General features: G+C 38.7%; 1 protein-coding gene across 3 annotated transcripts in view; it reads right to left on the bottom strand.

Annotated features, from left to right (window-relative positions):
- TTLL5 (tubulin tyrosine ligase-like family member 5) overlaps positions 1-22374 on the bottom strand; it is a 335321-nt gene that overhangs the window by 187875 nt on the left and 125072 nt on the right. For 2 of the 3 annotated variants that reach the window (XM_011981565.1, XM_011981566.1), the window contains one exon: positions 19023-19207. In XM_011981565.1, coding sequence (XP_011836955.1) covers positions 19023-19207 — 185 coding nt within the window. Of the gene's footprint in view, positions 1-19022; positions 19211-22374 lie in introns of all 3 variants that reach the window. The other variant, XM_011981567.1, reaches the window with a different exon arrangement.

Here is a 22374-nt window from a genome sequence, read left to right as displayed (position 1 = left end):
CTCTCTCTCTCTCTCTCTCTCTCACTCTTTCTCTCTCTCTCTCCCCACTCCCTCTCACCTCCCCCACCCCCACCGCCTCCAGTTAGCAGCTAGTTTCACCAGTTGAGTAGAAAAGTGGTTAATGTCTCTGCAAGGCTATCAAGGAAATTAGGAGTTCCAAATTACCTCTTTTTGCCTGGGCCACAAGGAAGGGAGGGAGTGCTTTAGAATTCAGGGAAATAAAATGATCAGTGACTACAGTGAAAGATGTGTTACTCTTGCTGTGCCCTGAATAATTTTAGAGATGATTTTTGCTTGATCTTAAATGGATAAAATAACAGCTTTGACATACAGATGTTGTGCCTTGTGCACACAATGTGTATATTTATTTCCTCATGGCACTGAAACTGCAAAGGCCTAAGAAACCATTTGCAATGGAATCAAACTAATCTTAGGTTCACTAAGGATGTCTGCAAATTTCATGCATCTTATTTATCGAAATGGAGAAGAAAATTAAGCACTGAAGATTTAGGGTCAGGCGCAGCGGCTCATGTGTGTAATCCCAGTGCTTTGAGGGGCTGAGGTGGGAGGATCACTTGAGGCCAAAAATTCAAGACCAATCTGGGCAACATAACAGACCCCATCTCTACAAAATATAATTTAAAACATTAGGCATGGTGGTGCATGCCTGTAGTCCTAGCTACTTGGGAGGCTGAGGCAGGAGGATCACTTGTGCCTGGGAATTCAAGGCTGCAGTGAGCCATAATCACACCACTGTAATCCAGCCTGGGTGGCACTCTAGCCTGGGTGACAGAGCAAGATCCTGTCTCAAAAAGAAAAACAAAGAGAGATAGAGAGAGAGAGAGAAGATGATTTAGTTAATAAGAGTTTAACATGGGAGTAACTGGCAGCATAGCATTCCCCATGCAGTTTATAGTCTTGCCATAGTTCAATTTCCTCATTATAGCAGGTCCAGAAAAATTTTAGATAATTCTTGTCTGAGGAGGTCTAGGAATGGTGCTTCCTAAGATTATTTTACTAATTCAAACTAATATTTATCAGGCACCTACTCTGGGCTTGGCATTCTTTTGAGCATTGAGGATAAAACAATGACAAAAAACAGTCAAGTAGCACAGTCATTATGGAAAACAGTATAGAGATTGATTCCTCAAAGAGCTAAAAATACAACAACCATATGATCTAGCAATCCCACTGCCGGGTATCAACCTAAGCGTCCATCAACAGATGAATGGATTTTTAAAAAGTGACAAATATATACATAGAGGAATATAGCTCGGCCATAAAAAGAATGAAATTCTGTCATTTGCACAACATGGATGGAACTGGAGGTCATTATGTTAAATGTAATAAGTGAGGAACAGAAACACAAAAATTGCATGTTCTCACTCATATGTGGGAACTAAGAGTGGATTTCATAGAGATCGAGAGTAGAATGATGGTTATCAGAGCTGAGAAGGGAAAAAGGAAGGGGAGGGAAAAGAGATATTGATTCATGAATACAAAAATACAGTTAGATAAAATGAATAAGTTCTAGTATTTGAAAGTACAGTGGGAAAATTGCAGTTAACAATTTATTGTATATCTCAAAATAGTCACAAGGGAAGACTTGTTAATGTTCCCAACACAAAGAAAAAATAAATCTTTGAAGCAATGGACATCCCAATTACCCTGACTTGATCATTACACATTGTATACATGTATCTAAATATCACATGTACCCCCCAAAATGTGCAACACTGTGATATATGAATAACCCCCAAATCCTTGCCTTCATGGAGATTATAGCCTAATGTGGGGCTATCACGGAAATACATAGAGAATGTATAAAACAAAGATACTCACGGATTTGGAGTTTGGGCTAAATTGTTGATATTAATGGTTATATACTACCTAAACATTTTCAGGAGATCTTAACTTAGAGACCATAAGTTCATGGGGCATCAAGACAGAGCCTGATTGAGGGTGAGGGTGTTTGAACCCTTAGAAATTAATGCAAATTTATAAGTTTGAATGTACATTTTTTTCAGGAGGAGGAACAAAGCTTTAATTCAATTCTCCAAAGGATTTCTGAATCCAAAAAGGTTAAAATCACTTCTACTGATAAAAGGATAAATTTGTCTAAATGTGCATTCATATTATCCTCAAAACTACCTCACTGTCATTTGAAAATAATGTTCTCTGTGGTGTTCATATATAAAGTATATATATATATATTCTTTAATATATATAAAATATATATAATATTCTTTATATATATCCTGATATATATAGATATATCAAAATCTGACTGGATCAGCTGGGCATGGTGGCACACACCTATAATCCAGCACTTTGGGAGGCCAAGGCAGGAGGATCACTGGAGCCCATGAGTTCGAGACCAGCCTGGGCAACATAGTGAGACCTCATCTCTATATAAAAATTTTAAAAAATAAGAAAAAAAGAATATGACTGGATCAACTGAACATGCCATAGCTTTGATTCCTGCAGCCATGGGGCTCTGAATGATCTGGAACAGGAAAATGCTGTGGCTAGTCGCTCCTGACTTGTTTTCATCTGCTTTGCTAGAGTAAAAGGTAATCCTGGAATAGGAAATATCAGTGGACCAAGATCTGTTTCACTCAAGGTAAAAGAAGAGGAAAACCAAAAGTGCCAGATCTGCACCAATTACAAGATTTTCACCAATGGAGAAATATTAGAGAATATATTCAATCAGAAAAATGAAAAGAACTATTCTTAAACAGTTACATTTTGAACAGTCCTCCAAAAGCACTTCACGAGCATTTATTAAATCACTAGCAACAATTCAATTCCTTCTTCAACTCCTGGATGCTGATAAAATAAACCTCAAGAAATTCACACTCCAATCACCAGGAGAGAAGGGTTAAATGTTGATCATAGTTTAAAGGGGGTCAGGAAAAGCAGGAAATCTCTGCAGTTCCAATACCTCAGCACTAAATTCTCTTGGCATATCTTCTCTTTCTGTTGAGCGCCATCATTTCCATAATATATGTATACATATAGACATTTAGTGTTCCAAAATCCAGACAGAGTTCCAGATCAAGATTTGCCAGAGACATTCCTGGGAAACCTGACAAAATGGCCAAATCTCTTCGTAGTGTTTCCAATTTATACATGTAGATTTTGTGTGTTGACAGGGGAGTTGCTGCTGCCATCATAAGTAGATCTATTCTTATTGCATCTCTAGTGATTAACAAGGCTGAGTTTTGCCTGCTCGAAGAATCAGTTGACTATACCATAAAATAATCTGATGAGGAGTTTGCCCAACAAATAACTGATAATTCTCAACAGAGCCACATGTTTTGCAAGCTGCTTCAAGAACTGGAGAAGCATTTCAAATTAAGAAAACAGAAAGTTTAACTCCTCGTTTCTCTGAGCAGGAACAAGTATAGGCTTGGCTACAACTCTGTAGCAACATCATGGAACAACATGCTCACAGGCTGAAGTTCAGTCACTCTCACCTAATGAGAGGTTTGAGTCCTTATTCACACCGAAAGAAGCAGGAAAACACTGAGGTAACGAATATAGAGTCAGATAGAGCTGAGTTTGAGTCTTAGCACAGTAACCTGCCATCTGTGTGACATTAGCAGAGTCACTTATCCTACCAGCTTCTATTTCTTCATCTTAATTGGTAAAAAGTAAGTACCTACACCTCATTAGGGTTAAAGAGATAATGCATATAAAGTCCTAGGCACAGTGCCTAGTACAAAGTAAGCATCTGATTAATGTCAACTGCTTCATTACGAAGGGCAGGTATGGTCGCATCAGTGAAAAAATGTTGACGCAGGGTCTTACTTTGTAGCCGAAGCTGGGGTGCAGTGGTGCAGTTATGGTGCACTGCAGCTTTGACCTCTTGGGCTCAATCGATCCTCCCACTTCAGCCTCCAGAGTAGCTGGGACTACAGGCACACACCATCGCACCCGGCTACTTTTTGTCCTTTTTTTTTTTTGTGGAGTTGGGGTTTTGCCATGCTCCCCAGGCTGGCCTAGAACTCCCGAGCTCAAGTGATCCACCCACCTTGGTCTCCCAAAGTGCTGGGATTATAGGAGTGAGCCACTGCACACAGCCATCAATTGTTTTTAAAGAAAATATAAAAACCTACAAAATGTAAAAAAGAAATTCTTTTCAATTTAGCAAGCATGTGATGACTGCCAAGTGCAAGGCCTTGCGCTAGGTGATGCGTTAGAAAGAACTGCATCATGTAGTTTAGTGCAAAACAGGAAAGAAAAGATGCAAAATAATTATAATAGATCTGTTATAAAAAATAATGAAGGACTTAAAGAGCACAGAGAATAGAAAGATGACTTCTGGCTAAGGCAGCAGAGGGTTCTTCATTTACATATTTATTCAAAAAATACATATTGAGTGCATACTACTAATATCTAGCAAGCTGGGGAAAAACTGGTGAAAAAATGGACATAATCCAGTTCTCAATGAATTACCTTGTGTTCCGGTCGAATCAGCACATTTTTGGAGTACTACCAATGAGTCAGGTGTTGAGGCAACAAAGGACACTGCCCTCAAGGAGTTCACTGTCTGTTAAAAGAGACAGCTATCTTGACATATCTAGTGTGATGAGTGAAATAGTGTGCATATGAGTGAAGTGGCATCTACACTGAGTCTGGACAGATGCCCAGATTAGACATGGCGACTGGGGAACATTTTCCATGAGGAGATAGCATAAGGCACGGAGACTAACAGAAATTCTAGTTGAGCTGCACTAAAACATGTGTGATAGGAGGGAGACAGGCTGGAAAAGTAGCCTGGAGCCAGATTCTAAATAAAGGCTTTGAATCACATTTAATAGCCTGGGCTTCCCATTATAGACAACTGGAAGGCCCTTGAGATTCTTAAGCAGAAGAGTACCATGATGAGACTTGTGATTTATGAAAGAATCCATTATGGCCGGGCACAGTGGCTCACACCTGAATTCCCAGCACTTTGAAAGGCCAAAGTGGATGGATCACTTGAGGTCAGGAGTTTGAAACCACTCTGGCCAAGATGGTGAAACCCCATCTCTACTAAAAATACAAAAATTAGCCCAGCATGGTGGCAGGCATCTGTAATCCCAGCTACTTGGGAGGCTGAGGCAGAAGAATCACTTGAACCTGGGAGGCAGAGATTGTAGTGAGCTGACATCGTGCACCACAGCACTCCAGCCTGGGCAACAGAGTGAGACTCCATCTCAAAAAAAAAAAAAAAAAAAAAGATTCTTTCAGAGCAAAGCAAAGACTAGGGTGAACAGGAAGAAACTGGCCAAGAAACCACTGAAAAGGTAATTGCAGCTGTCCATCCGAGAGATAATAAAGGTCTTAAGCAGGACAGTAAATGGAAAAGTGAAAAATAGGATAGGTATCAGAGACACTGTAGAATCTTGACAACTGCCTGGACATAGAATGAGGAAGTGAAGAGAGGCACTGATAAACCAATGGCTCCATTCCTAAATTCCCTGGGATTCTAGAATTCCAAGAATTGCAATGTCACTAATATAGAGCAGAACAAAAAGAGGCAAATAAGTTTTAAATATGTTTAAGACTTTTCTGAGTATTTTCAAAATATGCTCAAAATACATCAAGTATTTTGAATGTTGTGCAATATAGTTAGGTGGAAATGTCTCACAGGTGGAAATTTGGACCTGACTCTCAGCAAGGAGGCTCAAACTAAAGATATATAGTTGGGAGAAAGCCACAGAGAAGTACCAGGATGAAATCATAGGAAAAGGAACTTTACTCCAGGGGAAACTATGGAAAAAAAAAGTTCTGAGGATTGCAGTCTAGAATTCAGAGATATGCTGGAGGATCCCAAAAGACCAGGGAGAAGCAGATGCCCAGGGGCCACTCCACCTTCTTCAACCAGAGCTACTCTGCTATGATCAACTTTATACACCTAAGGTCTATATGCCAGTGGTTCTGAAAAACCTGTTGAAAATGGAATCTAATTTTCAGGGAGAGCAGGAGGAAGGAATGATCTCTCAGAGGAATTACTGAAGGGTTAGAAAAGCTAAGGGAAATTTTCACCTAAGAAGCAGTTAATAATAGCCACATGCTAAAGGAAGAACAGTAAAAACAGTGACTGAAGTTGGCAATTCTGAGGTCATGAGTGGCCTTTGAGACAGAGATGGACAAATGTAAGAGATGAAGTCAGACTGCAAGAGCAAGTGTGCGGGGGTGGAGGGGCAGGAGGCAGACTAGAGCCAACAAGGGGGTGTTATTTTAAAAGAAGTTTGGCAGTACAAGGAAGATGAGTTTGAAGGGGTGGCAGAGTAAAACAAAGGCTATTTTAAAACAAGAGATCATGCAGTAGGCCAGGAACTAAAGAAAATGAGAGCTTCAAGACTTGAGACCTAGAAAAGCTAGTAAATTAGATCAGATCAACTAGAGCCGGGTCCTGGAACAGAGAAGCACAAGTAGCCAAGAGAAGAATTGGTCTTGATACCAAAACTACCCCATTTTACAGATGAGGAAATCAAGGCACAGGGAGGTTAGACAACTTATCCAAGGTCTTGCTGACTCAAAAGGCTTATGCCTTTTTCTATTTACCTTTTTCTGCTTCTAGAAATGGGAAAGAATATTGTATATGGTACAAAGAACAACAACTTTTTCTACTAAGAAAGAATATGAAACTAAAGGAACTAGAGTTAGCAAACGACCACAAAATCTGAGCACAAATGTACATAAGTTCAAATGTGTCTAGATAAACTAAGGAGGCAGAAAGAGTTTCCAGTGCCAATTGGTGAAGCTTGTGATAAACTGGGTGCCATCTGCCTCAATCCTAGAGAACATTTGTAACCATTTCAAAGATTTAGCTACGTCTCTCTTCATTTCGAATTTCTGAAATTGAGATTCACTCAAGGTCCACTGTGCACCCTTACAGTGGTAGCTGCTGAAGCAGAAGAAATGATAACGATTTCCTTTGTAAAGAGAGAGTGAAAGAGTTTAACTGCTGTGAACCAAGCATTATGTACCTCCGCATCTCTCTTTCTCTAGGAACAGGCAAGGAAGTCTCAGGGTAAGGAGCAAGAAAAATGAAAGAAATGGAACGGATTTTTTTTTTCCCACTCTCCATCTAAATGAAAAATGTGAAGAGCAAAAAGTATCTCCTCCCCTCTCTGTATCTGTCAGCACATTTCCAGGAGGCCTGGCCACATCCCGGGCACTGGCTGGCTAGGGAGCAGAGACTGACACAGCACATTCGTTCACACTGGAGACCCCGCCTGGGTGGTCTGCTGTTATCCCTTTGATTAAACTCCCAGGCTGGAAGAGCTGGAGTTGCTCCTAATGATAGCTGGGTCCTGCAATCTCACACTTGCCTGCATGGAGAGGGCCAGCGCTCCCTCTGATTCCCTGCCTCCCACTTCTCACCACAAAGCTGGGCTAATTCACCACATTCTTCTGTTCACTAATGGCAATAACCACAAAGGGCTACATCTCTTCAGAGCACTACACTCCCTTCCAGCATGGAGTCAGGCAGAGATAGTGAGACTTCACAGGGAAGCTCAGCACCCTGTTGGCCACCACAGCACTTCTCCTGCCCCCAGTCCAGGTGCAAGATGTTTCTAGAAAACCCTGCCTTCAGGGACATACACATAGATTTCCAAAAGATCTCATCTCCAAAAGATAACCAGCTTCTCTTGGGCCAAGGGAAAGAATTAAATTTGACCTGCTCTCTGCTCAGATTTGTAAGTTATTTGTTGAATGGTTGTAGCTGAGAACATTCATCTCTTTTTATTTCAAGTATACCCGTGCTTGCACAGATTTTCAGAAGTGGCCGCTGCTCACGTGGCAGGGAGAGTTTGATATTTTTATGTGTTTTAGGCTATAAACAAAGTTAAATCACAGTAGAGTACTAGTAACTATACAGGATATGAGCTTCTGTTTTTGCCATACAGATTTCTTAAGAATCTAACCTCTAATGTAAATTCTGAGTCCCTCTACATTTTATCATCAAATTTTTGGCTTGTTACAATACTTTGCTTCTTTACCTTTGGCTAGTTCAATGTTCCTCATTATCTTCACCAGCGAGCATGGAGGAAAAAGGAGTGACACTGCCTCATCCTCCAAATCCATCCTCTTCAAGCTACCTGAGTGGTCCAGCTAAAAGGCAAAGCAATTATGTCTCAGAGGATCTCCATCATCTATGAAACAAAGGACAAGTTCCTTCACAGGGCATGAAAGCTCTCCATGAACCAGCCCTTGCCTTCTCGCCCAACTTCATTCCTAGCTAGTCTCTGCTGACTCTCCATCCTGTGACATCCTTAGCCTGTCTCTCGTTTCCCTACATATGCACAAGCAAGTTTTTATTCCGTAAACTGTTTCTCCCCTTCTGCCATCTACCTGCCTACCTTTAAGATTCAGTTTAGATATAATCTCTTCCAAGAAGGCTAGTTCAGCTTTCTCCCTACTCCCACCCACAAGCTGGGTTTGGGGCCTCTTTCAGTGGTTGTTATTCCCTCAGACTATCTCTGTCATGCATATTCCATGTTATTATTATCATCTGTTTATGTAGCTGCTACCATTACAAGAGAATGAGTTATTTCATGCTGAGGACTATGTGTTATATCATTCCCATGGCTTAGTACCAAAACCTAGAAGACTCGTAAGAGCCTAGCAAAATGTTTTTTAAATACATACATATACACATGCACACACAAACACAATGAAATAAAGTTTTACAGGAAATGCCACTAAAAGTTTTAATAGGCTAAGCAGTTGAAATTATAGGCCAAATATAATGATTTTTCAGAAATACCCAACAACTTCAATTGTCTATACTCATCTTCCAAAATAGCACAAGTAATTTAAATTCAACTTTGCTTAGTTAGTAGAATATCTCTTAACTCCTTGCCCAGAAAGCCAATTAAAGATATATCAGAATTTATGCAATATAATGAAATCAATGCTTGGAGAAAAATTCATAGCTTTTATATAGTGAAAAAAAATACCAAGAATGAATGAAAATAAATTAAGCATCTAACTCAAGGTGGGGAGAAATACCAAAATAGTAGAACAAAGCTAAGGAAAGCAGAAAGAAGGAATTAGTAAAGATAAGGCAAGAAAACACTGAATTAGAAAACAATAAAATAGAATGAATAAACATATCCAGAATAAATCTTATTTTTAAAAGGGGAAAAAATACTAATTAAACCTGTTAGAAAAGGGAAAACAAAGAAAAGAAAGCACAAATAGAAAACAGGAATCGAGAATCTGAAAACAGGTAAGAGAAAATAAAAAACATTTAAAGTGATTACTGGACACAAACTTGTTTCTGATAACAGCTAAGTTTAAGTTTTCACACCCTAACTCCAGAGAGAAAAGCAGAACTCTCACCACTTTCTGACTGGAAATCCACCTCTTTCTAGAAAGCTACAGACATTGTATCACTTGACTCAGTGAGTAAGAAACTAAAGTAAATTTCTTTTTCAACATAACTAGAGAAAAAGGGAAACTGTTGGTAAACAAATATACCAGAATCTATACTGAACCATTATAACATGCTATTAGTTATTTACCAGAAAAAGAATAATCAATGACAGAATTTTCCAAATTCCAAATTAAGGAATCACTTCCTCTGAAGGGAAAGGGTTGAACAACCTATAATTGAGCTTTGCAACAACAAAGTACGGAGGGTGGGGGGAAGTGGGGATGGTTAATGGGTACAAAAATATAGTTAGCATGAATAAGATCTAGTATTTGATAGCACAACAGGGTGACTACAGTCAACAATAATTTATCGTACATTTTAAAGTAACTAAGAGTATAACTGGATTGTCTGTAATACAAAGAAAGGATAAATGCTTGAGGTGATGGATACCTTTATCCTGATATGATCAACACACACTATATGCCTATATCAAAATATCTTATGCACCCCAGGAGATTGGCCTTGTTGGCTGCATGGGAAATGGGTGAGGTCTGCCACTGCTGGCTTTCCCCTACTTCCCTGGTGACCTGTATGACGCAGCAGGGGCAGCCATAATCCCCCTGAGAAAGTAACTCCATGGGCCTGAGAACCATACCCCCATCCCCCACAGCAGCCACATCAAGCCCTGTCCAAGGAGAGTCTGAGCTCAGGCACGCCTAACTCTGCCCCAACCTGATGGTCTTTCTCTACCCATCCTGGTAGCTAAAGACAAAAGACACAATATCTTGGGAGCTCTATGGCCCTGCCCAGCGCCTGAGAAACTTGAATACTTATCCAGGCGACCTTAGGGCAAGCTTCTATCAGCTGATGCTCTCTTGAAAGCGCCACCTCCTGGCTGGAGGCCAAAAAACCACTACCACAACCAGCATTCAAGAAAACCAGCTCACGAAGCAAAACTACAACAAAGGATCCTCACAGAGTCCACAGTGTTCACTCCCCTGCTACCTCCACCAGATTAGGTGCTGGTAGCCATGGCTGAGAGACCTGAAGATGGATCACATCACAGGACTCTTCACAGAAACTTGCCAGTACCAGCCCAGAGCCCAGCAGCTCTGTTGGGGGGCTAGACCCAGAAGGGCAATAATAATCACTGCAGTTTGGCTCTCAGGAAGCCCCATCCCTAGGGGAAGAAGGAGAATACCATATCAAGGAACCAAACAGTGGGACAAAAGAATCTGAACAGCAGCCCTTGAACCCAGATCCTCTGATACAGACTACGCAGATGAGAAGGAACTGGAAAAACAATTCTGGTAATATGACAAGACAAAGTTCTTTAACACTCCCAAAAGATCATACTAGCTCACTAGCAATGGATCCAAAGAAGAAATTCAAAATTGCCAGAAAAAGAACTCAAAAGGTCGATTATTTAGCTACTTAAGGAGGCATCACGGAAAGGTGGAAACCAATTTAAAGAAACTAAATAATAATAACAATAATAATACAAGATATGGACAAAAAAATCTCCAGGGAAATAGAGACCATCGATAAAAAACAATCATAACTTCTGGAAATAAAAGACACACTTAAAAAGATGCAAAATACACTGGAAAGTTTCAATAATAGAATCAAAAAAGTAGAATAAAGAACTTCAGAGCTCGAAGACAAGGCTTTTGATTAACCCAATCCAACAAAGACAAAGAAAAAGGAATCCCCCAAAATGAACAAAGCCTCTAAGAAGTTTGGGATTATGTTAAACGACCAAACCTAAGAATAACTGGTGTTCCCAAGGAAGAAGAGAAATCCAAGTTTGGAAAATTTATTTGGGGGAATAATTGAGGAGAACTTCCCTGGCCTTGCCAAATATCTAGACATCCAAATAGGAGAAGCTCAAAGAACACCTGGGCAATTCGTCACAAAAAGATCATCACTTAGACACATAGTCATCAGGTTATCTAAAGTCAAGACAAAGGAAAGACTCTTAAGAGCTATAAGGCAAAAGCATCAGGTAACCTATAAAGGAAAACCTGTTAGATTAACACCAGATTTCTCAGCAGAAACCCTAAAAGCTAGAAGGTAGTGGGGTCCTATGTTTAGCCTCCTTAAACAAAACAATTATCAGCCAAGAATCTTGTATCCAGTGAAACTAAGCTTCATAAATGAAGGAAACATAAAGTCTTTTACAGACAGACAAACAAATGCTGAGAGAATTAGCCACTACCAAGGCAGCACTACACAAACTGCTAAAGAAAGTTCTAAATCTTGAAACAAAACCTCAAAATACACCAAAGAAGAACCTCCATAAAGCATAAATCCTACAGGGCCTATAAAACAATAACACAATGCAAAAATCATCAGGTCTTCAGGCAATAACTAGCATGATGAACAGAATAGTGCCTCACATCTCAATAATAATGTTGAATGTAAATGGCCTAAATGTTCCCCTTAAAAGATACAAAATTTGCTGTCTTTAAGAAACTCAACTAACATATAAGTTCAAGAAACTCACCTAACACATAAACTCACATAAACTTAAGGGCGTGAAAAAAGATATTCCATGCAAACGGACACCAAAAGTGAGCAGAAGTAGCTATTCTTATATTCTTATATCAGACAAAACAAACTTTAAAGATCCAAAGCAATAAAAAGACAAAGAGGGACATTATATAACGATAAAAGGACTAGTCCAACAGGAAAATATCACAATCCTAAATTTATATGCACATAACACTGGAGCTCCCAAATTCATAAAACAATTACTACTATATGAGCGGCAAGCCACCCAGGTGCCGAGGCAAGAGATTGAGGGCACGAGCTGTTCCAGCATAATAAAATATATAAAATAAGAATAGGTTATACTAGATATAGATAATAGATATTATATATGAATATCACTAATCATTAGTCTGTAGCAATTACTCTTTATTCCAATATTATAATAATCCTTGCTCTACAGTTATAACCTAGGAAAAACCAGGCCATACAGAGATAGGGGCTGAGGGGACATAGTGAGAAGTGACCAGAAGACAAGCGGCCACCAGAGGGCTCCTTGGTCTAGAGGTAACGCCAGTGTCTGGGAAGACGCCTGTTACCAAGCAGACCGAGGTCTAGCGGTAGCATCAGTGCCAAGGAAAAGCACCCGCTACTTAGCAGACCGGGAACAGGAGTCTCCCTTTCCCCAGGGGAGTTTAGAGAAGACTCTACTCCTCCACCTCTTGTGGAGAGCCTGACATCAGTCAGGCCCGCCAGCAGTTATCCAGAGGCCTAACCATCTCCCTGTGATGCTGTGCTTCAGCGGTCACGCTCCTAGTCCGCCTTCATGTTCCATCCTGTACACCTGGCTCTGCCTTTTGGATAACAGTAGCAAATTAGTGAAAGTGCTAGAAGTCTCTGATATGCAGAAATAATGGCATAGGCTGTGTCCTCTCTCTCTCTCTGTCTCTCCACCTCGGCTGACAAACAGGGAAGGGTCCCCTGTCCAGTGGACACACGACTCATGTGACCTTGCCAATCATTGGAGGTGACTCACATTCCCTACCCTGCCCCTTTGTCTTGTATCCAATAAGTATCAGTGCAGCCTGGCATTCGGGGCCACTACTGGTCTCTGCGTCTTGGTGGTAGTGGTCCCTCGGGCCCAGTTGTTTTTTCTTTTATCTCTTTGTCTTGCATCTTTATTCCTACAATCTCTTGTCTCCGCACACGGGGAGAAAAACCCACCGACCCTGTGGGGCTGGATCCTACACTGCTAGACCTAAGAAACGAGATAGACAACAACACAGTAATAGTGGGAAACTTCAATACTCCACAGATAGCACTAGGCAGGTCATCAACACAGAAAGTCAACAAAGAGACAATGGACATAAACCATACCCTAGAACAAACGGAGTTAACAGATATTTACAGAACATTCTACCCAGCAACTGCAGAATACACATTCTATTCATCAGCACATGAAATATTCCCCAAGACAGACCATAAGATAGGCCACAAAATGAGTCTCAACAAATTTAAGACAATCAAAATTACATCAAGTACTCTTTCAGACCACAGTGGAATAAAATTGGAAATCAACTCCAAAAGGAAGCCTCAACACCATGCAAGTACATGGAAATTAAATAATCTGCTCCTGAATGGTCATTGGGTCAACAATGAAATCAATATGGAAATGTAAAAATTCCTTGAGCTGAATCATAACAGTGACACAACCTATCAAAATCTCTGGGACACAGCAAAAGTGGTGCTAAAAGGAAAGTTCATAGCATTAAATGCCTACATCAAAAAGCCTGAAACAGCTCAGACAGACAATCTAAGGTCACATCTCAGAGAACTAGAGTAACAAGAACAAACCAAACCAAAACCCAGCAGAAGAAAACAAATAACAAAGATCAAAGCATAACTAAATAAAATTGAAACAAAAAAACCCGATACAAAAGATAAACGAAACAAAAATCTGGTTCTTTGAAAAAAAAAAATTGATAGACCACTAGCAAGATTAACCAAGAAAAGAAGACAGAAGATCCAAATAAACTCAATTAGAAATGAAACAAGAGATAGTACAACCAATACCACAGACATACAAAAGATCACTCAAGGCTACTATAAACACCTTTATGTGCACAGACTAGAAAACCTAGAGGAGATGGATAAATTCCTGGAAATATACAACCCTTCTAGACTAAACCAGGAAGAAATAGAAACTCTGAACAGATAATAACAAGCAGCAAGATTGAAATGGTAATTTAAAAATTGCCAATTAAAAAAAGCCCAGGACCAGATGGATTCACAGCTGAATTCCATCAGGCATTCAAGAAGAATTGAGACGAATCTTATTGAAACTATTCCAAAAGTCAGAGAAAAAGTTAGAATCCTCCCTAAATAATTCTATAAAGCCAGTAACACTCTAATACCAAAATCAGGAAAGGACATTAACAAAAAAAGAAAACTACAGACCAATCTGTTTGATGAATACAGATGCAAAAATTCCAAACAAAATTCTAGGTTGGTGCACAAGTAATTGTGGTTTCTGCCACTAACCTAATCCAACAGAATATCAAAAAGATAATCCCCCATAATCAAGTGGGTTTCATACCAGGGATGCAGGCATGGTTTAACATACGCAAGTCAATAAATGTGATATACCACATAAACAGAATCAAAGACAAAAATCACACGGTCATGTCAATAGACACAGAAAAAGCATCCAACAAAATCCAGCACCCCTTCATGATTAAAACCCTCAGCAAAATCGGCATAAAATGGACATACCTTAGGGTAATAAAAGCCATCTATGACAAACCCACAGCCAACATTATACCGAATGTGGAAAAGTTGAATATATTCCCCTTGAAAACTGGAACAAGACAAGAATGCCCATTTCACCACTTCTATTCAACATAGTTCTAGAAGTCCTAGCCAAAGCAATCAGACAAGAGAAATAAAGGGCGTTCAAATCATTAAAGAAGAAGTCAAACTGTTGCTGTTTGCCAATATGATCATATACCTAGAAAACCATAAAGGCTCATCCAAAAAGCTCCTAGATCTAATAAATTCAGTAAAGTTTCAGGATACAAAATCAATGTACACAAATCAGTAGCACTGCTATACACCAACAGCCACCAAGCTGAGAATCAAATAAAGAATTTAACACCTTTTACAACAGCTACAAAAAATAAAATAAAATACTTAGGAATATACCTAACCAAGGACATGAAAGACCTCTACAAGGAAAACTACAAAACACTGCTGAAAGAAATCATAGATAACACAAACAAATGGAAACACATCCCATGCTCATGGATGGGTAGAATCAATATTGTGAAAATGATCACACTGCCAAAAGCAATCTACAAATTCAACAATTTAATACATCATCATTCTTCACAGAACTAGAAAAAACAATCCAGAAATTCATATGGAACCAAAAAAGAGCCTGGATAGCCAAAACACGACTAAGCAAAAAGAACAAATCTAGAGGCATCACATTACCCAAATTCAAACTATACCACAAGGATATAGTTACCAAAACAGCATGGTACTTGCATAAAAACAGGCACACAGACCAATAGAACAGAATAGAGAACCCAGAAATAAAGTCAAATACTTAACAGCCAACTGATCTTTGACAAAGCAAACAAAAACATAACCTGAGGAAAGGACACCCCATTCAACAAATGGTGCTGGGATAACTGGCAAGCCACATGTAGAAGAATGAAACTGGATCCTCATCTCTCACCTTATACAAAAATCAACTCAAGATAGATGAAAGACTTAAATCTAAGACCTGAAACCATAAAAGTTCTAGAAGATAACATCAGAAAAATCCTTCTAGACATTGGCTCAGGCAAAGACCTCATGGCCAAGAACCGAAAAGCAAATGCAACAAAAACAAAGATAAACAGATAGAATTTAATTAAACTAAAAAGTTTCTGCAGGCAAAAGAAATAATCAGCAGAGTAAACAGACAACCCACACAGTGGGAGAAAATCTTCACAAACTGTGCATCCGACAAAGGACTAATAGCCAGAATCTACAAGGAACTAAAAAAAAAAAAAAATCAGCAAGAAAAAAACAATCCCATCAAAAAGGCTAAGGACATGAATAGACAGTTCTCAAAAAAAGATACACAAATATCCAACAAACATATGAAAAAATGTTCAACATCACTAATTATCAGGGAAATGCAAATCAAAATCACAATGCAATACTACCTTACTCCTGCAAGAATGGCCATAAAAAATCAAAAAATAATAGATGCTGCCATGGAAGTGGTGAAAAGGGAACCCTTTTACACTGTTGGTGGGAATGTAAACTAGTACAATCATTATGGAAAACAGTATGGAGATTCCTTAAAGAACTAAAAGTAGATCTACCATTTGATCCAGTAATCCCACTACTGGTATCCACCCAGAGGAAAAGAAGTCATTATATGAAAAAGATACTTGCACATGAATATTTACAGCAACACAATTTGCAACTGCAAAAATATGGAACCAGCCTAATGTCTATCAATCAATGAGTAGATAAAGAAAATGTGGTGTGTATATATATACACCATGGAATACTACTCATTCATAAAAAGGAACAAAATAATGGTATTCGCAGCAACCTGGAGGGAGCTGGAGCCCATTATTCTAAGTGAGGTAACTCAGGAATGGAAAACCACACATCATATGTTCTCACTTATAAGTAGGAGCTAAGCTATGAGGACACAAAGGCACAAGAATTATATAATGGACTTTGGGAACTGAGGGGAAGGGTGGGAGGAGGGCGAGGAATAAAAGACTGCACATTGGTTACAGTGTACACTACTTGGGTGATAGGTGCACCAAAATCTTGGAAATCACCACTAAAGAGTTTATCCATGTAACCAAACACCACTGATTCCCCAAAAAAACCTACTGAAATCAAAAAAATCGTATGCACCCCATAAATATATACATCTACTATGTACCCACAATAATTTTTGAAAAACTACTAAAAAGTACACTTCATCTAAAAACTTGTTTCTAACCAAATTAGAAGCCATTTACTACTGAAAGCCTTTTATGGCTGAAATAACAATATTTTCCACATATATTGCATTTACAGGTTTTGCATAATATCCTCATGACCCTGTTGTATTTTCCTCATAAATCAATGAAGACCCTGAGGTTAAGAGAAGTTGAGTGAACTGCTCAAGATCACACAGCTAGTCAGTGGCAGGAGAACAGTGGAGTGAATTGCCCAAGATCATACAGCTTGTCAGTGGCAGGAGAACAGTGGAGTGAACTGTCCAAGATTACACAGCCAGTCAGTGTCAGGAGAAGAGTTGAGTGAACTATCCAAGATCACACAGCTAATCAGTGGCAGAACAGTGGCATGAACTGTCAAAGATCATACAGGAGTCAGTGTCAGAATAACAAAGGAGTGAACTGCTCAAGATCACACAGGAGTCAGTGGCAAGTCTGTGGATGGCTAATCCAGCTCTTTCTCCACTACTCCATCCTGCTTATTACATCCTACAGCACCTCCCTCGGTACTGTACCAAGCACTGACCACCCTACTACCAAGACTCTAAAAGTTAACACTGACATCTAATGGCAAGTTCATATCCCTACAAACCACAGTCTATTGGACTTTTAACTCACTGGCACTGAAGTTCTTTATAGACAAAAAAAAAGAACTGAAGGGGGATGACTTCCCAGTCAGGATACAGTCACCTTGGATTCCCACAAGATTAGGATCTTTTCACTTTGTAGGCTTTGCAGTCTAGCAAACGACAGGAGCTAGAAATAGGTAAGCATTATTATTATTATTTTTTTTACTACAATCACAAAATCTGAATGTCTTGGTGCTCCTAGCTGTCCATTTATAAACTGGAAACATATAATCTAGTTAGTGACCCAATGATAAAAGTGTAGCAGAGCGCTGGCCTTTCCCGTCTCATAGCCACTTAATTGGAAAATTCCTTCCCATCGTATCTTGGTATCCCATTCCCTCTTCCCATCATTCTGTCACTAAAATCTAACTATCCAACTCCCTCCAAGAATCAACATTGTTCTTGTAGCGTTCTTTGCTTCCTATTTCACATTAGGACTTCTTTACTCCCTTCAAACAACTAAGGATTTGAGAAAGACAATAATTACTGCTTCACATGCTGGGATGAGGCTGAAGTAAAACTAAGTCCATGAGACGCTTAGCTTTAGTTTTGGTCCTAAATTTTATACAGAGAAGTAGGGTACCACCAGGGAGCAGTGTGTTGCCTACTTTTAGCATGTACTTAAAGTAATTTTCAGCTTCACTTTTTTCGATACTTGATTATCACTACAGAGTTACTACCAATTAAGGAATTTGGCACATCAGCAACATAACAAAATATAACTGTGGAGTTAAATTATGATAATTCCTTTAGAGGACTTTGATGCCATTTAGTATTAAAGAATAAGAGATATGGCTTTTCCTTCAATTAAACACCACAGGGATAACCAGCAAGAAGGACAAAGAGAACTCACAAAGCTCTTGAAAGTGCCATCTACCTTCACTGTGTTGCAAGATTGTTAATATCTATATAGCATAAGGACAATATCCTGTTATTTATTTCTATCCACCCAGCTTGTTGAATGACCTTGATCACATAACTTCTTTCAGCCTCAGGTCCTCCCATCTGTAAAATGGGGAGAATGATATTATATTGGATAAGGGTATAATAAAATATGAAATTAATCAGTTACCCATAAAACATCCTGAGATCATGAAATAAAGGCAGTACAGAAAAAAAAAATTTTTTAAGGGTAATGTTATAAAATTCTGGTAAAAAGATTTATAAGACTAGAACTCAGTGGAAAATTTTACCAAAGAAAAGAACTTATTTTTAAAGATCCTTTAAAATTATATTTACAGATGAACATTCAAGTCTGTTTATCCATGAAACAGGTACATCATATCCAGTAGCAGACTGACTTACTTCACAATGCCTGTAACAGAAAGTTATTTTCTTTAAATTTGAAGAGGAAACACTTGATCCTTTAGCTTGAAACTAACTATTAATATTACTCATTCAAGAGGCATCAGTATATGGGAATAGTAAAGACAGGGAAAGACAAAGTACCCTGTCACTAATTCTATCCTCAGGTCCAAAGAGCTCTTGGGCACCCCAGACCATCCGTACCTGCTGGGTGAGGAGGTTGATGTGGCTGGATGGAGAATACTGTCTCGCTGCCTGCTTCTCAGCTAGCCGCTGAAGTTCAGCTGTAACCATACTTTGGTTGTATCGTTTGCTATACAAAGAAGCATCTTCTCCCTCTTTTTGTGTTTTGGCTATTCCTGAATGATGCTTGTTTAGATAGCACGATCCTGCTAAAACGGAGAAAAGTTTTCACTCATTTAGGAAACAAAGCCCTGAAAAAAAAATAGGATAATGACAGAAATCTCAGGTCAACAGATACTTTACTGAACCCTAGGGATCTTTAATAATATAGGAGAAATAAGCCATCTTCAAATGATCACAAAAATAAATGGTTACCATAACCTAGAAACTCTTCCTATTACCAAACTGCCACATGCATTATTTATTAATGTGTTTTTGCTTATAATGAAAGTTTCACAAAGAATAATTTTCATTACATGTAATGGGGAATAACCAATCCTAGAATTTGCTAATCTTACTGAATAAGAAATATATCTTTGAAACTCATAATTCTTATTTGTTTTTCTTGTTATGTAACTATACTTGTCAACAGTCTGTGGCATCCACTGTCAAATCATCCATAATAGAAAGCTCAAAAGGGAAATGGGGATAAAAGCAAAATGGAGTATAATGAGAAAAATAACAATAACCTTGTATTTTCAAACGGCTGATTTCCCTTTCAGATTTAAATTTTCTTCTTTCAACTGTAATATCACAGCATTCTATTATTTAAGCATTGAAATTCTGGCAAAAAAATTACTTAAAATCAAGATTCAGCTGAGCACGGTGGCTCATGCTTGTAGTCCTAGTTACTTGGGAGGCTGAGGCAGGAGGATCGCTTAAGCCCAGGAGTTCAAGGTTACAGTGAACTATGATCATGCCACTGCACTCCAGCCTGTGTGACAGAAAGAGAACCCATCTCTAAAAATAAAATAAAATAAAAATTCACATTTTCCCTGATTGTAAAAGTCACCTCTTTGAAAAAAATTTTTAAACTCAGAAAAGTAGAAATAACATAACCTATTTCCTTTCTGTCTTTTTAAAATTAACGCTACTATAACAGTGATCATTCTGCATATACAACTGACTTTCTAAATCTGTAACTTTTTCATGTTTACTATGTTATTTAGTACATACAAAATATTTATAATAGCTGTATATATAGTTATAAGCATATTGTAATGAACACCTGTGACCTTAATACCCAACTTAGGAATTACATTATCAACAATATGCACTATATGTGCTTGTTCCTCCCCATTCCTAATCTCCCCTTATCAATCATTCTTTTTTTAAAAAACAAAAAGTTTTATCAAATATATTTGTGTGCAAATACATATACAAACAAAATACCAGAAAACTTTGCTTGTCTTTGAGATCTACAAAAATGGTATCCTACTATAGATATTTCCTGGGACTTGCTCTGTTATTCAACATTACTCTTCCAAGATTTATCCTAGCTAAATATAGCTGAAAATCATTCATTTTCCTTCCTGTCTGGCATTCCATTTTGTAAACACACCACAACTTATTTTTCTATTCCCCTATCAATGGCTCTTGTGGTTATTGCAAGCATACTGCCATTATAAACAATGCAGCCATAAACACTCTTGCATACATCTGCTGGCACACATGTAGAAGAGCTCCTCTTGTATATGCCCAGGAGAGGAATTGTTGGGTCACAAAGTATGTAAATTTTCAAGTTTATGTAGTAATACCAAAGTGGTTTTTTGTTTTGTTTTGTTTTGTTTTTTTGAGACAGAGTCTTGCTCTGTCGCCCAAGCTGGAGTGCAGTGGTGTGATCTCGGCTCACTGCAAGCTCTGCCTCCCGGGTTCACGACATTCTCCCGCCTCAGTCTCCCAAGTAGCTGGGACTACAGGTGCCCGCCACCATGCCCAGCTAATTTTTTTATTTTTTATTTTTAGTAGAGACGGGATTTCACAGTGTTAGCCAGGATGGTCTCAATCTCCCAACCTTGTGATCGGTCCGCCTTGGCCTCTCAAAGTGCTGGGATTACAAGTGTGAGCCACCACACCCGGCCCCAAAGTGGTACTTTTTTACACTCCGACAAACAAAAGAAAAACATCCCTGGGCCGGGAACGGTGGCTCACACCTGTAATCCCAGCACTTTGGGAGGCTGAGGCAGGAGGATCACTTCAGCACAGAAGTTTGAGACCAGACTAGGCAGCAAAGTGAGATCTCTTCTCTACAAAAAATTAGCTGGGTGTGGGACATGGGCCTAGAGTCCCAGTTACTCAGGAGACTGGTGTGAGGATTGCTTAAGCCCTGGGAGGTCAAGGTGGCAGTGAGCCATGATTGCACCACTAAACTCCAGCATGGGTAACAGAGTGAGACCCTGTCTCAAATTTAAAAAAGAAAGAAAATTCCTGTTGATCTATAGCCTCTTCAACACTTAGTATTGTCAAGTGTCTTAATAATTCCCATTGTAGTCTTCATGTACCTGATTAATAATGATGTTGAACATGTTACCTCTTTTCTGGTATCATTTTTCTATTGGGCTATCTTTTTCTTATTGACTTATATGACTTGTGCTTTTGTTTTTACTTTTGCTCCATACCGTAAGTTCTTAATGATGGTTTCCTTTATTTTATTATTTTATTTCATTATGGAAGTTTTACATCTGAAATTGATTTTATACATGGTGTGAGGCAGGGATCTAATTTCATCTTTCTCTGTGGGGATAACCAACAACCAACCCCAGAAGCATTTATTGAGAAATCTCTCCGTTTCCTCTGATCTACAATGCCATCTCTGTCATACATCAAAGTTCCATCTTCCTGTGTGATTGTTTCTAACTTTCTATTCTGTTCCACTGGTCAATCTGTCTACACATTTGCCAATACCACACTGTCTTAAGTATCAGATCTTTATATTAATAAGGTGCTCCTCCACCTTGTTTTTCTTTTTCAGTAGGTTCTCACTATTCTTGGCTCTTTGCCTTTCTATTATCATTTTAGAATAGGCTTACCAAATTCAATGACACACTTATTGAGATTTTGGTTGGAAATGTATTGAATACAGAGATTAATGTGATGAAAATGGAAACTTTGATGATATTGAGTCTTCCTATGCCTGTACGTGGTATATTTATTTAAATTCAATTATTTAAATTTTTATTTATTTATTTAAATTTTTGTTAATCTCTAATATCTATGTCTTTCAATGTAGTCTTATAAAACTTCCTTTCTTTTCTAAATGTATTCCTAGGTGACACAGCTTTTAGGCTATTATTAGTGATATTTTTAAAAACATTTTTATTGGTGGTGATGCCTGTAAAATAATGTGACTGTACTGAATGCCACTGAACTTAAA

Source organism: Mandrillus leucophaeus, unplaced genomic scaffold (assembly GCF_000951045.1).
Source record: "Mandrillus leucophaeus isolate KB7577 unplaced genomic scaffold, Mleu.le_1.0 Scaffold228, whole genome shotgun sequence".
Lineage (NCBI taxonomy): Eukaryota > Metazoa > Chordata > Mammalia > Primates > Cercopithecidae > Mandrillus > Mandrillus leucophaeus.
The sequence above is the reverse complement of the archived record's forward strand: the minus strand, read 5'-3'. Positions and strand labels throughout refer to the sequence as shown.